This window comes from Syngnathus typhle, linkage group LG14 (genome assembly GCF_033458585.1).
Source record: "Syngnathus typhle isolate RoL2023-S1 ecotype Sweden linkage group LG14, RoL_Styp_1.0, whole genome shotgun sequence".
In the NCBI taxonomy this organism is placed as follows: domain Eukaryota; kingdom Metazoa; phylum Chordata; class Actinopteri; order Syngnathiformes; family Syngnathidae; genus Syngnathus; species Syngnathus typhle.
This window is the reverse complement of record NC_083751.1, coordinates 5,466,839-5,483,071: the sequence shown is the minus strand read 5'-3', so window position 1 is coordinate 5,483,071 and position 16,233 is coordinate 5,466,839. Positions and strand designations below refer to the sequence as shown.

The following is a 16,233-nucleotide window of genomic DNA, read 5'->3' as shown; positions in this document are numbered from 1 at the left end:
CGACTCGGCCCCTCTGAGACGCCCGCCGGGTCACGCTGAGCTTAGCTTTCTCCTGATTATTGGCAGGACTTGCGTAAACACCACAAATTCCCAAAAAGACACAACCTAGAACATTCATCCAAACGACCTCCGGTGTGGTCTCGCCAAGCTGTTTTTTATTACAAGCGAAGGCGGCATCGGATTGATCCGAAGGTTAAAGATGCCACTGTGCAGGGGTAATATTTCATAACCACGTCCCAAATGGGATGTGACAGCATGTCCTTACAAGAAACCCACTTTGGCGTCAGCTCTTTTCTCATGATTTGGCCGCGGATGAATTGCGAAACAACAAAACAAAGTAGCATGCCAGTGATGTCAAGACCTATGAGGGGTAAGTAAAGCACAGGGACTATTCACCCCTTCTCGCTCCTCTGCGTGCCAAAAAAGACAAAACATGTTTTTAAAAAGTGTCACGCGAGTGGACTGGAGCAGAAACGGGCTTTTCCGAGCAGGATGCAAAGAAGTCCACTATAATGGATCAACAAAAATAACCCCATTAGGTACACCTAAACTGTCTAATCCGGATCTCGATAAGTAACAAGAGCAGATAATGTTGCTCAACTTACTGGAATGCCAAGTTAAAAAGTCGTTCTAAAACAAAACATCTTTGCTAAAACCATGGCGGAATATCCCTCAGTGGAAAAGAAAAACAGCGCTCTTCCTTTTGCAAACAAATAGACATTAAAATGACCAAATTAAATGAGAGCAAAGGGAAATTTCTTCTCGACACCTACGTTAAAAAAAAAAAAAAATAGTTTCTAATATTTTGCTTCCCAATGCACTACCACACCACATTTATCAACAATAAACACAAATTAAATGAACACCTCTGCTTCATTTCACCCGACAAAGCAGTAGTAAAGATATAATCAAAAAGACAGCCGCTTATGATTCACATCAGCGATGATGTGAGAAAGAGAAAACGAAAGTGGCCTCAGATGCCCTCCAGCTGCCGTTTGACAAGTGAAAGTTTCCACAATAAGACTCCTTTGAAATGTGTGCGCTCGGATGGGCACAAGTGGAGCTCTGACAATCGTGCGGTATTCATAGATGATTATCAGTCGGTCAAACCTGTTAAATCTTGCCGTAATCTTGTTTGATTCATTGACACTAATCTCCCCAGAAAGATACTTGGCTCATGTCGCACACACAAAAGTAGCTTCGAGCATCTTGAGGACATGCCAAACCAAACACGCAACATCTAATATGCACACATGAGATGGAGGAAGAAGTTGTTGTGTGTTTTCGCTTAGCTTGAGAGAGGATCTTGTCCATAAATGGCAGCGGTACTGACTGATGCCAACAGATCGTTTTTTGGGAAGTGAAAGGATTTCTTGGTCGCCCACAGATGACAAATATAAACAGATAAAGACTTATTTCCAGTGAAAATGTTGGACTAATTTTCTCATTCAACAACTGGGAAAGTGATGGCATGTGAGAAAATTGGCCATTTTGGATTTCCAAGAAATAATAATAATTCACCCAAGTCCTCATTGAACCTTCGAACATCTCGGTGTAAATAATTAACCATAGAAATGCGCAGGGGGAAGCAGATCATTGCTTATATTTGTGTCTCGTGACTATTACTTTGTCGTAGACAAATTGTAATAGCACAAGAGGAAACGATAACAAGTACTTTCACCAATATTGAGCAAGATTCATATGTAAACAACAAGCCGGGACAGGAGGTCTGCTCACACACACATTCCTCTAGGAGCAGGGCAGACTCGGGGGATTTACCGAAAAAAAAAAAAAAAAAGAAGAAAGAGTGCAAAAAGCTTATCGTGATTATTGCTGATCAGATATTGCGAGGTAACGGGAAAAGGCTGCCAAGGAGAGCAGGCGTTGAAAGATTAACATGAAGTAAATTGGACACACTAAGAGGCTGAAGAATTTAAATCTGAAGGTTTTGTAATTTGAATTTGAGAGTTTGAACTTCCCACAGGAAAGGGTGCTTGAAGTGGGGTCTTAAAAGCTTCATTGTACACTGCAATGAAGAGAATGATAGTCACCTTAAAAAAAGATGAGCATGCTGCATTAAGAAACAATGGACACTTAAGAGTAAAACACCAAATTGTCATTTCGCAGTTCGTATCGTCAAGGACACACACACAGCGAAAAGCAGGATATGTTGACATTTCCGCATCTACAAAAACAGAGCGTTAAGTGTTAATTATGCTCAAGCATTTTTCAAATGGCCTATATGTGAGTACAGCCTAAAATAATATATGCACATCAAATTGTTTTGCAGTCAGGTGAAGGCATGCCAGGGTTCATATTTGACCAATCACAATACACTGTATACAAAATTAGGTAGTAAAAAAAAAAAAATAATATTAATAATAAAAATAGTAATAATAAGAAGAATAAGAGGGGAAAAAAATACAATATATTTTATTTCCTCAAATAGTGGCTCCTCTCATAAATTTCTGAACGCCATTAATTGCAAGGTATGCCCTTTGTTTGCCTCAAGAAAAAAGAGGCATACATATTTCGAGTAAACAATATATAATATCAACAATAGCTATCAGTACGATACACTACAACTGCTGCAAACTTCAACCAGAATATCAATGTTAAATGGAAATTAAAATATATAATATACTGGGTATATAAATGGAATTAAAAAACCTTTCTCAAAACTGATTATCATTATTTTTAAGTGCCAAGTGGTCTTTTTTACTCACTGACTGTCAGTTTTTATAATTGTTGGAGTGAGCATGTTCCCAGTAGCCTAAACCCAGACCCCCTAGCTGGGATTAACTATGGCCTTGGATTAACCACGGATTCATCACGGGCCTAAAAAGGATTGCGAGATACGGATAGCAGCGCTGTGATTGATGAATGCTTCGCATCAGAGCGCTAAATACCGAGTAATGCTGGCGCAGCGAGTCACAGCTCATTACTTAGGAGAAATGTCCGGGATAAAGAACTCCCTGAACCTCCTACTCATCTGCCGTCACCAGTTCAGTGTTGAACAACTTGAAATTAAACGTCAAGAAAAAGTTGTGAACAAGTAGACGGTACCTTGACTCAAATCAAAATCCTACATTGAAATGAATAGAAATGCCATCAATCCGTTTCAGCTTCCTAAAAAAGCAACCCAATATTACATATTTTTGTTTTTATTCCAAAACTAATGTACCAAAGATCAAGACAAACCATGACTACAATGTGACAATTGACAAAAATGAGTTTGACACCACTGGTATAGTACACAGTACATTTTGTGCTTTGCCAAGTCAGCTGCAAACCTTGCTTGTATTTTTCAATAATTTTAAGATTCCATTCAACGGACATCATCCGTTTAGCTCTTAACATTTGTCATGGTTAGAAAAAATAAATTTGGCAAATGATCGCCGCACTACGAGAACTGATGATGGCTTGAGGTTGTGACGCTCACTGTTTATCTTGTGGTGGAGTGTCTAACTGGTAATTTGGATTTTGGCTCCAAGTTAAAAAAAATTATCAAAGTTTCTTTGTTCCTTAAAAAAATGTGGCTCCTGTATAGTCAAGGCACCACTTCATTAGAGTATAATACAGACTTCTGATGGGTTACGTTTGTCCATTGACGCGACGCACCACCGTGCCTGACTATTATACTCGTCGGGGCGATGTGCCCCATAGCCGACGGCCTCGACGGACCTTCTCTTCTGGACCCGGTGTAGGAGGATGCGGTAGGTTCCGGTAAGCGGGCTCTTTGAGTCCAAGCAGGGATTGTTTTGCAAGTGAACAGCTACGATGCCCAAGTCTGACAGCAGAGTCTTCACTTCCTTTTCTTCCACGCACAGAGCATCGGTGGCCTGAGCCAAGTGCGCCGGGACTAAGGGCAGGGGCACATACGGGTCTGGGTAATGGATTCCCTTCAACCAAGCGCCGTCCGAAACTTGGGCGAGTGATGAGCGGTCCACAGGTACGGGCCGTAACAAGCCCTTGATGACGAGCTGGCAATCGTCGGGCACATAGGTGGGGATGCTGTAGGCCCCTTGGAGAATGCAACGCTTCAGCCTGCTCAAATTGTCCCCGTAGAAAGGCAACGTGGCGGTCACCATGAAGTACAGAACAATACCTAAAGCCCAGATGTCCGAATAGCAGCCCATGTATCCTTTTTCGCAAAAGAGTTCAGGCGCGGCGTACGGCGGCGAGCCGCAGAAATTGGTGAGCAGCTCGTTGGGCGCGCTCTCTTTGCTGAAACCAAAGTCACCCACCTTGATGCAGTAGCTGGTGGTGTAGAAGATGTTCTCAGCTTTCAGGTCCCTGTGGATGATGTTCTTCTCATGCTGGAACATCACACAGGAACACGTCAGTGTTTTCACTCGATCGCACTCACTTTTGCACTTTTCTTGGCTGCGTTTTGTACATTGACACTCAGGCTTTGTTCTATTTTGCTATCCTTGCAAAGTATCTTCTACTCAATCATCATGTACAGTGAAGCTTCTAAATGAGGTTAGCATAGCTTGCTGCTTTTGTCTCTTATGAACACATTTCTGAGCAGTGATTGAGTATATGTGTATGACGAAAAAATATCCCACAGATCATTATTGTCTGGTTTTAGACTTTAGTTTTAAGACTTGACTTTTAAGACAGTTGTTTACTGACCACTTTCACAGAGCACACAAATGGTTTGTGGTTTGCTTTGCGGATTGCGTGCGAGTGTAAAGTGTGAGATTGTGACTAATGCTCACCATGTGTTTCACAGCAGAGACCACTTGGGCAAAAATCAGCTTAGCCTCCAGGTCGCTAAGCTTTCCCCTGGTGGTGACGCGAGCGAACAGGTCGCCGCCACTACCGTACTCCATCACCAGATACATCTTTCTGCTCGTTTCCATCACCTCGTACAGACGCACCACGTTGGGGTGGCACAGCTTTTCCATGCAGTGGATCTCCGAGGAGATGAAAGGATGGGGACCTTTAGCCACCTTGCTTTGCTTTTCCATGATCTTGACAGCCACCCTCTCTGGAAAAAAGCACAGGAGAGCAAATGTAGGTCTTTTCTGTCACAATCTCAAATACTTTCCTCCGTACAACCAATTCAAAAATACATTTTCAATCTGACAGTTGAACGCAACGTAGAGGCACAAAACTGTTTGGGAGAATAAATAAAGGAGATAAAAGTAACAGACCTTTGGTCAAAGCATGGATGCCAAGTCTGACTGATGAAAAGTTGCCCTGGCCAATCTCCCCCCGCAGCTCGTAGAATCCAACCCTGCGGCCGAGGATGAGGTCGTTCACCATCCTTTCATTGTGGGCCATTTCGTAGACCACCCTCTCAAAGGGCGTCAGGCGTATCCTCTCGGCCTCGCTCAGCTGCGGGGGGGAACTTTTTGCGACGGCGGCAGAAGCAACACCGGGTGCTGTCGAGGTTGACGCCGTGCACGTCTTCTCCATCTTAGAGGGGGACTCATCTTTGGGGTTTTTAGTTGCTTTTGGCTTGGGCCACAGTTTAGTTTTGATGCCTTTTGGAGAGAGGACACAGCAGGGACACGTTTGAAAACATATACTGCAATTTTTGTACAAAATTCAACCAAAGGTTTGTTAGAACAGGCTCTATAATGACATCAAGCTTATGCAGCAATCAGTGTGTCCAGTATGACCGTGGGTTAAAATTAGTCTGTAGTACAGTCAGTTCTCAAAATGGCAAGGATTTACTATTTTAGATGCAGCATTAGTGTGTCTCTTCTAATTACGGAAGCCTGTAGGGACTGGAAGTCAGGTCACAATAGAGGAGAGTTAGTCTTTTTTTTTTTCCATTTGTTGCATTTTGTAAAGTATGTAATTGTATGTTACTCAAGGTTGTGTTGTTTAAAAAGAGCAATGACCTCTGGTCGACCAATACAAGCCAATGTGGGAAAATCCAAAGTGAACGCTAATATTTACATTTCCTACACAGTAGTCCTGACATTGTTGATGCAATTTCATTTTAGTACATCTTTTTCGACAATATAGAACTAAAATGTGTTACAACCGTCAACAAATTATCTTTTCTCACGATATTGTCATATTTTGCCAAAGATAATGACAATAGCAGACTTGTAGCAACTGACACATTGCAAGAAATCTATTTACAATGTACATAGATAACCAAAATAGATGATTGCAACGAATTTAAATCAAGTATTTGCTTCATATTTCTATATTTTCTAACAGAACGTCAGTAAGGACATACTAAACGTGCATTTATTTTTAACAAAGTTGGTTTTCCCTGCACAATTTTATTTCAAAAGGCGCCCCTTTGTGGATCTTTTAGGTATTGAACCAAAAGCAAATCAACCACACAATGGAAATACGTCTAGAGTAAATATTGGGGTGAAACTAAAAACTATATACTAGCCAGAAATAAATGTACCTGCATGCTGCGAATTCTTCATGCTGTCCCTCAGGCTGCTAACACCTGACTGTGACCGGGCATGGTGAATGCAGCTTCATTAGATGAGCCTCAATCCTATTAACGCAGTGTATTAGGGAACTGCTCATTGGCTCTGGGAGCAGCTGCAAGTATGAAAATGCTGCATAATCAATTTTGGAGCGTTATTTATTTAATTTTAACTAGAAAGCTGATGGTTCATAACAGAAGGTTTCATGATTCAACAGTAATAAATCAAAGAAAGGTATTGTATCATTAAGTTCAGTGACAATATTAAACAAATGCCTGAAAATATGTACACTTTCTGACATTATGTAAATGAAATACATTTCTATTCAGCATGTATGAACTTAACTTTCAACCTTTCTTGTAGTACGCCAAAGAAAACGTTAATTGATGTCCGAGTCTAACCAATCGTCAAATTCTGGTTTCCAATTTAGCCAATCGTTGAGAACTATTGTGTTGGCGGGAGAGGAAAAGGCGGGACATACGCGAAGCATTCTGACCAATCAGCGCGCTTTGAGCTCAGCGAAAGCGGAAGCACATGCTGGTGCGCCTCTTCTGTTGTCATCAGTGACATGTCGCGGCAAAAGCACAGTTTTGCCTTTGTTTACAGTCAAATTTAACAACAGTCGAAGAAAAAGAGAAAATGGCAGCCACGGTGGCGGTACCCGTCACCCATGCAGACCACGAAGCCGACCACTGCGCGAGCGACGAAGAGAGCCGTGCGGCCGAGGCGCCAGAGGAGCAGCAGGCGACTGGCCCCGCGGCCACCGTAGGCCACAACCGGCTGTCCAAGCTACCCCTGACCCGCATCAAGGCCTTGATGAAGACCGACCCAGACGTGTCCCTCGCCAGCCAGGAGTCTGTCTTTATCATCGCTAAAGCCACGGTATTAAACCCCAAACAAACAAAAAAGATCAATCAAGCATTGCTATTCCTTGTGGTTGTTGTGGAGATTCAGTCTCGCGATATTAAGATGTTGCGGCGTGAATTAACGTGATTTCCCACGACGATCTCGTTTTACACAATTCGTCCATTAGTTGGTACAAGGGAGGAAAAAGAGGAGTACTTCATTCCAATGGCGCAAACAACGGAAAAATAAATGCAAATTCGTAGACATCATTTCTATTGTCCATGTTGAATACTATTTTATTAAGCGAAAGCGCCCTCTGCTGGCAGATGAATGTCTGTACTATTAGCGATACAACAGCATAGACGCTGAAAGAATTTACAAAGACAAAATAATTTGTTATTTTACAACTTCTGAAGTGTGCAAACAAACTTGAGTTTGATTTGTTATGAAAACTGAAATGGACAATGATAACTTTTGATGTTTCATTTCACTACACTAACTACACTGTTATGTATTTACTCATTTACCAAAATAATTTCACATTTTCCTATCACACATGAATATGTATGATCTCTCATAGCAAACCATCTAACTGAGTCGTTCTAATTAAGGAATAAACTAACTACAAATTTTATATACAGCCACTATACTGAAAATGCAAGTTTTTGACCCAATTGTTTGTCCCACAGGAATTGTTTGTTGAAATGATCGCAAAGGACGCAATGGTATATGCACAGCAGGGGAAGAGAAAGACATTGCAAAGAAAAGACCTGGGTAAGTGCACAAAAAGAATAACTGATCAGTCAAAAATATTAGGTACACTTGCAAGATCAAACAAGATCCGATTTAAGAAATCTCCCGGTTGTTCAATGAAAACTGAGTTTTATTAGTTCTTAAAAGGCCAAACATTTGATAAAACTTGCATATTTGGTGTTAAATTGTGCATGTGTCTCTTCTGCAGACAACGCAATTGAGGCCATTGACGAATTTGCATTTCTGGAAGGTGAGCTTTTTACCCCCATAACAATTAAAGACAATGTTATTTAATTCTGTTCTATAATTAATGACTTTTCTGGGTTTTTTTACAGGCGCGCTCGATTGAATGGTACTCCAGCAGATGAAAACACCAAATCAAAACCATCCAATAAACTTTTTTCATTTTTATGGACGTGATACAATGTGAAAATCTCTGCTCTGTTTTTTCAGAATTTCAATATTTATGTCTGGTGTTCTACAAAGTGTTTGTGATGCAGAAATGTCATTCTTTACATTTGTGTGGCCATTACAGGTGTACATTAGTTTGTATATATTGATGAAATGTTGCTATCCTGTGAAATAAATGAAAGTTCCTGACTACCTTTTTTCTATCAGAGTGAGTTAATGCATTGTTAGTATGATAATTGCACCGACAGTTGTCCTTCTGATATAAGTTTGGATAGCTTGTCATTTTTTACAATACTAATTAGAACATAACATCACCGATGTGGCACTATATTCGTAACTTACTTAAAAAATGTGAATTGATGATTATTTGAAATGGATTTACCCAAGGTAAACACCACTGGTACTCACATTATGGATTCAATAATTGAGATGTTTACCATCAACCCAGGTGAACATTTTTTTCTTCACTAAACCGTTCGCTGTCCAAGGTGCTGATCGTACGTTTTTGCATCACTAAGATTCATGCTTGTATTTAAAATGTAAACACAAAAGAGCATAATTTGTTTGTTTCAGTTTCCAATCATATTTAGATTTTAGGGTCGGGTCAAAAATACAAAGAGTGACACAAGACCACTGGACTGTATCTACAAGTGTCCCTTTTTATGAACAATTTGGGTCAGTGTCATTTTTGGATTTTTTTGGTTGCCAATGGAAAAACAAATGATCCGGATTGAAAATTGGTATAATTTGTCCTTGGAACCACACGGCAACTGTTGTGTGACGCCGAGGAAAAACCTCACAAGTTTCAAGTTTGTGTTAGGAATGTTCTAGGATCTCCCCGTATTGTTCTTGCTGACCGCATTCGTTAAACACATCGTTCACACTCGAGGCACAGTCAAGTTGTTACACTCTGAATTTTCCAAATAAATGTCTGAGTGTATTTAAGCTGATTTTCTGGGTTTAGTGTTTCGCCCGTCGATGAAACAGAACCGTGAGGATCACAGATGTTTGGTTCCAAGGGTGCACCAGTCAACTCCCTACAGAGGAATGTCTTACTGACACACAAAAAAACAATCTCATGTTGACGGACTGGACATTGTTTTAGTTCCACAATCAATATAGAAATTCCATTAAGGGTGAAATGAAAAGCCTCTCACTAAATGAAGATTTGAGGACTAATTGGGTTATCACTTTTGCCTTTATGAACCAGAACTTCCCAAAGTATTCCAGTCCATACTTGATAGAAAATCATCAAATGCCTTTATGGAATCATTTTAAAGGCTTTGCAACAATGACAACAACCTTCTTCTGGGCACCCTACCAAACAGTTTTTTTAACAAAATTTCCCCTCGTTGTGGAATTACAGGCTCCACCAGAAAGGTCTCCTGTTAGCCAAGCATTGAATGAGTGGAGTTTGGTGAACACGGCCAAGGTTGGCCTGTTCGACTGTTTCTCACAAAGACTGCCGGCAGCAGCAAACAGCACACATTGTGGTTACATCAACCGGGATGTTAGCTGCAAAGCTAATGACTCAAATGAGGCTACGATATATCACACACTGAAGGAAATAACTCTAAAATTCGACTTACTAGAGAGAGTTGGTATCACTCTCGGAGAAAGTGAAAGACGGTTTGCTCATCCACAATTGTCTGATCCTAAGTTTTGGGAGTCGTTTGGGCAAACTATTATATACATGAATGAAGTCAAACCTCAAGCCCTTCTGTGACTCAGATCGAGGGAGGAGAAAGATCTCCTGCCACACCTGCGGGATGTTTTAAGAATAATGAAGGCGGAGTTGGGCGGCGTCACAAATCAAAAAAGGCGGGGTTAGTGACATCACAAACCAACCTGCTAAAGAACACCAAGACCAATGAGCATCACAAGATGTCAACAAAAGGAAACTGTGTAGCTCAATTAACTTAAAGTGCATTTACTTACCATTCAAAATAGGTTAACTATTTCAACTCTGCAGATCAATTGATTGATCCATTGATGCCTCATCCAGGATTTGAAAGACAAAGTGGAATTCTAATAAACCACAACAAACATTATGGTAACTTCATACCTGCTGAACACAAGTTCAAATTGCAAGTATGGATTCAATTAACTCAAAGTTAAGTTAAGCTAGGGCTTGTCCGGGATTTGAACCCGGGACCTCTCACACCCGAAGCGAGAATCATACCACTAGACCAACAAGCCACTTACAAAGAAAGATGCTAATACCAGTACAAATATGAACTTACTAACAATTAAACGTACATTTTGGCTCATTTGGAGGCTCATTTTAAATCCTGACACTCGTGCTATTCTCGGATATTGGTCTCAAACCATCATGTTGCATTGTTTCAACAGCACAAGTCATTTGAGGTTAAACACTCATGTGCAACTATGGCACCTCTCGCTGAACATGAACCGCAGAGACCAATCCGAGGCAAGAAAACACACCCATTAGGAACAAGAATGCTGCTTCTTGTCTGATCCAAATAATTCCCAGAATGTGGAATTTATTTGTGTTCAATTTCACATAACTTGTTCTCTGAATCACGCACCTCTTTGTTTGCTTCATAGCAAAGATTAGATCAGCTATTTGCCCTTGCGCATTTTATCCCTCGGCAATCCCTTCCAGGTACAGCGAGATCTCTTTAGGCACCACGAGAGCTGTGATTTGAGCCCTACAACCACTCCAGGAGGCAGCCCCCTCACCGCAACCCCCCTCTAAGAGGAACACATTAGCGTCTCGCTGTAACTTTTATTTTTGATTGCCCGCATTTTTGCGAGTCTGCACACCTTGACAGGAGATATTTTAATCGCCGCAGAGCTATGTAGAAAATGTCTCTGGCTCACAAGCAGACCTGTGTTCATGTGGAAGGTATGTTTTCGCAGCTGAGATTCCAACCTGATTTCTTGGGTCAAATTCTTGAACCCCCGTCCCCAACGCGTGTCCACATACACACGCATGCACGGACACACACGCACGGACATACTTGTACTCCATCCTCGCCTCTTCGGTGCTCCGACTGCATAGTTTCACTTCCACGGCTCAAATAAGAATGCCCCCCCCCCTGAGGGGGACGTACGTTGCCTTGTTCTCTGAATAGGTCCTCGGTTTGCCCGGGGAGCAAACATGTTTAATTTGTGAATGGTGATTCCTTGTGTCCGCCAATAACCATCTGCACTTCCACAATGCTCTCATTAAACATGCCATATGGGTGCTTACAAATAATGCAATGGAATATTCGAAGTTGAAGTCCATTCTTAACGGTCTTACCAGTGCAAAAGAGAAAACTATGAAACACTTTACCTTAACTCCGATGGCACTTGACATACCTTGATATATTTCTTTGTTGATGCTACTTCATTTGGAATAAGTGCCTGCAAAAAAACAAAGAAAAAAAAATTGATATTATCATATCTCACGCGACCGACCTCTGCCGTTTAGTGACACTATAGAAACATATTTCCTCAAAAAAAATAAATATAATAAATCTGAATTTTACAGCCTTGTGGGGTGACTTTAAGTTTCATTGCATTTACTGTGCCAATTTGGATCAACAAACACCATTAACACAAAATAAATTAGTTTGGTTTGTTCCCAAATATGCTGATATTGTTTTGAAGCACAGACCGGTTGTTGATTCCAGCGTATTCTTGCGGTGCGTCGCTAGACCGAGGGTGAGGTCGAAAAGACATTTTCCAAACATGTGAATCATTCAACTGGCTAAATGTAAGATAATTACACAGTGACACTAGCGTATGAGTCAAACCTTTCAAAAGAGACATAAAACAAACGCTGGGAATACCCGTACGCTTGCTGCCAAGACTCTTTTGTTTGTTTTCATTTCCTCTTGCCAGAAAAATCTCAGTGCAGAATTGAATCCTGGATGCTCTTAAATAACATCCACAGTGGGTGATAAAATGCATTTTTTGCTTACATTGATAAAGGTTCACAATAAGATGAAACAAACTTAAAAAAAAAAAAAAAGACGAGGATATCCAAAAGATGACCTTTTACGTCAAAAACACTCATATTTCGAATTTTAACAAAAATTCATGGAAACGACATGAATAAAGGAATCATTTGTCGATCGGCTCATAACAAAAATAACAAGATTGAGGAACAACTGGCCGAAATGAGTTTCTTCTACAGGGTGTAACGATTCTTTTCAGCTTTAGTTGTGCCCATAAAAGGAAAAAGCATTTTTCCAAACACTGCCAAAAAGCTTAAAGGGCAGAAGCTGCAAGTGTCCCTGAAATTCAAGCCAAACTTGCACTCAGCTGTGATACGGTTCCACATTTCTGGTTTGAATGGCATGTTGTGCACATTTCTCATCCAACACATCAGAAATTCTTGGAGCGAGCATGGTTCTAAGTATAGTTTGAGCCATGCCACAGTAAACACAGCTTTCCAGAAATCCTGCTCCTGACAGAATTGAGTTGGATACACCTGCTGTAGTGATATTTTACAGCCAAGATAAATAGAGTCTTATCTTCTAAATGTTTTTAAAATCCAAAGAACTGTCACTTAAAAAAAAAAAAAGCCCATGAGGCACTTTAGGCAAGAGACAGCGAAAGAATGTGGAGTGATTTTTAATCTTCTGATAAGACATGAGGAGGCGGGTGAGGAGTGTTGAGTGGAGTGTGACCATATGGCAAGATGAAACTGGACAATCAGATGGAGGGAGGGAAAGATAGTGGGATAAAAAAAAAAAAAAAGAGGTGGTGGAAGTGAGTGAGTGAGAGATGGGCAGGGAGGTATAAAAAGAGGGAGGGAGTCATACAAGAGAGGCAGCAGCCATAGAGGGAGAGAGAGGTGAGCGACGAGATCATCCTCCTTTCTGCCGGCCTCATCATGTTCATGCTGCAGATGTTGACTGTCATCTCCCTGACTGTTCTCCTCCTGGCATCTGTGCAAGGTAAGACACGGCGAGTGTGAGGATACCGCATGAATCGCACGCACCCCTCAGGTGGACAGTGTGGACGAAAGAGCGATGGCGAATCTGGAAAAAGGGAGGGGGCGGGGGAGTGAGAGCAGCGATGGATGTAAACAAGAGGGGCTCGCGCGAAGGGCTCGCAGGAGGGGAAAAGGGCCCGGCGATCAGCACGAGCGATGGTGTCGTCTCGTAACCCCGTCGCTTCAGAGCTGGAAGCGAAGTGACGAGCGGTTGAGCTCTGGATTCCAAGTGAGGCGTAACCGGCGCCGCTGTCCTATTTTGCGCCCAAGGCTTCCATCATAACACATGCGCGCACAAACAGTCACACAGAGGACAGCACAGCGGTATACCATTGTGCTTCAAGCGTGTGCATATGTGTAGGCGACAACGTGCGGTTCACACTCTGCTTGCACAAAATACATCATTCGTCACCGAGCAGAATTAGCCGCAAATACTTCGCCGTTGTTCCACCTGGATTAGAGTCAATCCCACAATCAGGTACGTTTGAGGCTTGACAATTTCACAAGCGAAAAGTTCATGGAACTTCATATGAATTGTATTAAGTGGATGTTGGAATTTTAGTATAGTATAGTAAGTATATCGGTCAAGCTCCCATGCTAACTGCAAGCACGCAAATGTACAGGCAAACAGCAAAAAAAAAAGCATGCTGACAGGATGAACGCTTCTAGCTAAAGTCAGTATTTAATAAGCAAATAGCGGACCTTCACTTAGCCACACAATTTTGAGCAGCAAATTGTCGTGTCTAACAAATACATTTTGAATATCTGATGATATCCATTGAAATGTCACTATGACAAACAAAATATGACCAATTTTTTTTTGCCAGGTAAAGGTGTGCAAATGCAACGGGATGTCCAATGCTGCATGTTGTATTCTCACGGCAAGGTGCGCACCAAGGACGTGTTGCGGTTTGAGGTGCAGACCGAGGGACCGGACTGCAGTATACAAGCCATCATGCAAGTATTCCAACTATCCACTCCTGGAGCTATTGAGCACAGGCGTGGAAAATATGCTACCGAGAGTCCGGGCTGAGAGCCGCGGTCATCGTTCCAGGTCGTGATGTTGTGGCGAGCCCCGTAATTGCCAGAAAAGTCAGAGAGGAAATATGTGGCAATGACAAGACGTCTGTAAATAGAACAGAGTCTGGCCACAGTCAAACTTTTGGTTAGGGTCAGCAACGCTGAGAAAAATATTGTGTGAAATGAGGGAGGGGGATGTAACCTTACATGGAATTCTTCAAGTTCTACAAATTCCTTTTGGTTTCATTAACTGTATCGGATTAAGGCTTTCATGAAGTGAACCTTGAAACAGAGCTTGTATGTATTTTCTACGATGCTGTCGATAAACAGTTATAATAAGTATGATTTTTTTTTTTTGGGCAGCCTTTACACCAAAAAAGCGGTGAAATGTGCCGATCCCAGGGATCGTAAAGTGAAAAGGTTGCTGCGGAAGCTCCTGCAGAGACAGCGGACCAAAGCCCATCGAACAATGTGGCTTCTTCCTCACGACAACCTGCCTGTCATGACAGAGGTCAGGCATGACACAGACTTTTTTGACACTTTTTACTTGGCTGGAGCTGCAACATGTCTATAAAGCTTGCTCAAAGTAAATTCTCAATAACAATTTTTTTTTTAACCATCAGGAGAAGAAAGAAAACTGGGCCATCTTCAACACGGAGTGAGAAGCATCAAATATGACGGGAAATGAATAGTCGTAGGTATGTTTCTTTTTAATTTTTAGACGGTGAAAGTGTTTGTGTCTTACCTTCAAGATTCACAGTTTTCCTTTCTCCTCCCTGCAGGCCAAGTAAACTGTCAGCAGCTCGTCATCCTACAGTAAAACAGCAGTTAGCTGACTCTCCAGTCGTCTTGTGTCTCTTGCTCTATATCACAACTATCTGTCTGCAGTGGACCAGACCTGGGCAGCAATATCTATTTAAATGGCTTTACATATTTAAAATATGAACTGTGTTTGACAGATTGCAAAAGTGAAGAGAAGGAGGAGGAGGATTGACTTGTAAGATATGCGTGATGGATTTAACTAAAATGGCTCTTACTGTTATTTGCCAGAGTCTGCCTCAAAAGAGTCTCCCCCTCTCCATCCATTACGTCTTTTGTGGCTGATCTGTAGAAGAAAAAAAACAAAAAAACATTGTGATTTGAAAAAATGTATATGAGCAGTGGTTTTAATATCGTCCTGAAGCAAGATACATATATGCTTGTTTGTGCTTTGTAAATGTTCACATTCACGTGTAACTGCTCTGAGTAAGTAGTTCAGGTTTGGTGGGTGCAGAAGTTATAGGGGAGTATTTTTTTTTTTCCTTTTACTAAATTAACTTGCACCTTGTTTTTGTACAATCCAGGTTTCACGGTCCCTTTCAGACTTTGACCTCCCGTTTGTGACTGTTATACAACTGAAGTCGAGATGTGAAACTTACATACAGTGAAAAGCAATCTGCTCTTTATACCGATTGTTAATACTAGCGTAATGTTACGTACGGTCTGTGTTTCAATCTTCTATTCGCGTCACGCACACACTACTACATAGTCCGTCATTAAACTATGCCAAAGTACTTTCTTCATGATTCCATTCACCACATGACAAGGCTGTTCCAACTTTGAGGGCTCGATAGTGTGTGAAGCACACAATCATCGTATTGTAGAAGAATACACTGTATGTTGAAACACTATGTAAAGTGAATTATTTTATAAAAGAATCTGAAACAATCTGTCTTTTAGTGTTGTCTTATTGCAGACAAATTAAGGAAATAATTGTTATTTTAACAGACTTAAATGATGTTTTAGTGTTTGCCTAAACCAGAAAGTAGTCTGTTTATTTATTGTATATTTTTGTAAGAG

General features: G+C 41.3%; 3 protein-coding genes and 1 non-coding gene across 6 annotated transcripts; 2 read left to right on the top strand and 2 right to left on the bottom strand.

Moving 5' to 3' along the window:
• Positions 1-3,148: 3,148 nt before the first annotated feature.
• Positions 3,149-12,093, bottom strand: LOC133166975 (serine/threonine-protein kinase NIM1). Of its 3 annotated transcripts, XM_061297418.1 has the most exons (5): positions 12,049-12,093; positions 11,751-11,795; positions 5,163-5,495; positions 4,725-4,996; positions 3,149-4,319 (listed from the first exon to the last, which is right to left on the bottom strand). In XM_061297418.1, the coding sequence occupies exons 3-5, from the start codon at positions 5,425-5,427 to the stop codon at positions 3,567-3,569; spliced, it is 1,290 nt and encodes a 429-aa protein (XP_061153402.1). In that variant the 5' UTR covers positions 5,428-5,495; positions 11,751-11,795; positions 12,049-12,093; the 3' UTR covers positions 3,149-3,566. The 3 variants fall into 3 exon arrangements, with proteins under 3 accessions (XP_061153402.1, XP_061153401.1, XP_061153399.1); XM_061297417.1 differs by lacking the exons at positions 11,751-11,795; positions 12,049-12,093 and adding an exon at positions 10,013-10,546; XM_061297415.1 differs by lacking the exons at positions 11,751-11,795; positions 12,049-12,093 and adding an exon at positions 6,386-6,840.
• On the top strand, positions 7,053-8,615 carry pole4 (polymerase (DNA-directed), epsilon 4, accessory subunit). Its single transcript, XM_061297425.1, has 4 exons — positions 7,053-7,295; positions 7,949-8,033; positions 8,221-8,262; positions 8,348-8,615. The coding sequence occupies exons 1-4, from the start codon at positions 7,053-7,055 to the stop codon at positions 8,359-8,361; spliced, it is 384 nt and encodes a 127-aa protein (XP_061153409.1). The 3' UTR covers positions 8,362-8,615.
• trnap-cgg (transfer RNA proline (anticodon CGG)) lies at positions 10,551-10,622 on the bottom strand. The gene has a single exon. It is a non-coding gene; the product is annotated as a tRNA-Pro (tRNA).
• Positions 12,094-13,182: 1,089 nt separating the features above from the next.
• On the top strand, positions 13,183-16,101 carry ccl44 (chemokine (C-C motif) ligand 44). The gene is made up of 5 exons (XM_061298222.1): positions 13,183-13,336; positions 14,202-14,331; positions 14,758-14,905; positions 15,018-15,092; positions 15,177-16,101. Exons 1-4 carry the CDS (start codon positions 13,273-13,275, stop codon positions 15,054-15,056), a joined length of 381 nt encoding a protein of 126 aa, XP_061154206.1. The 5' UTR covers positions 13,183-13,272; the 3' UTR covers positions 15,057-15,092; positions 15,177-16,101.
• The last annotated feature ends 132 nt before the right edge of the window (positions 16,102-16,233 follow it).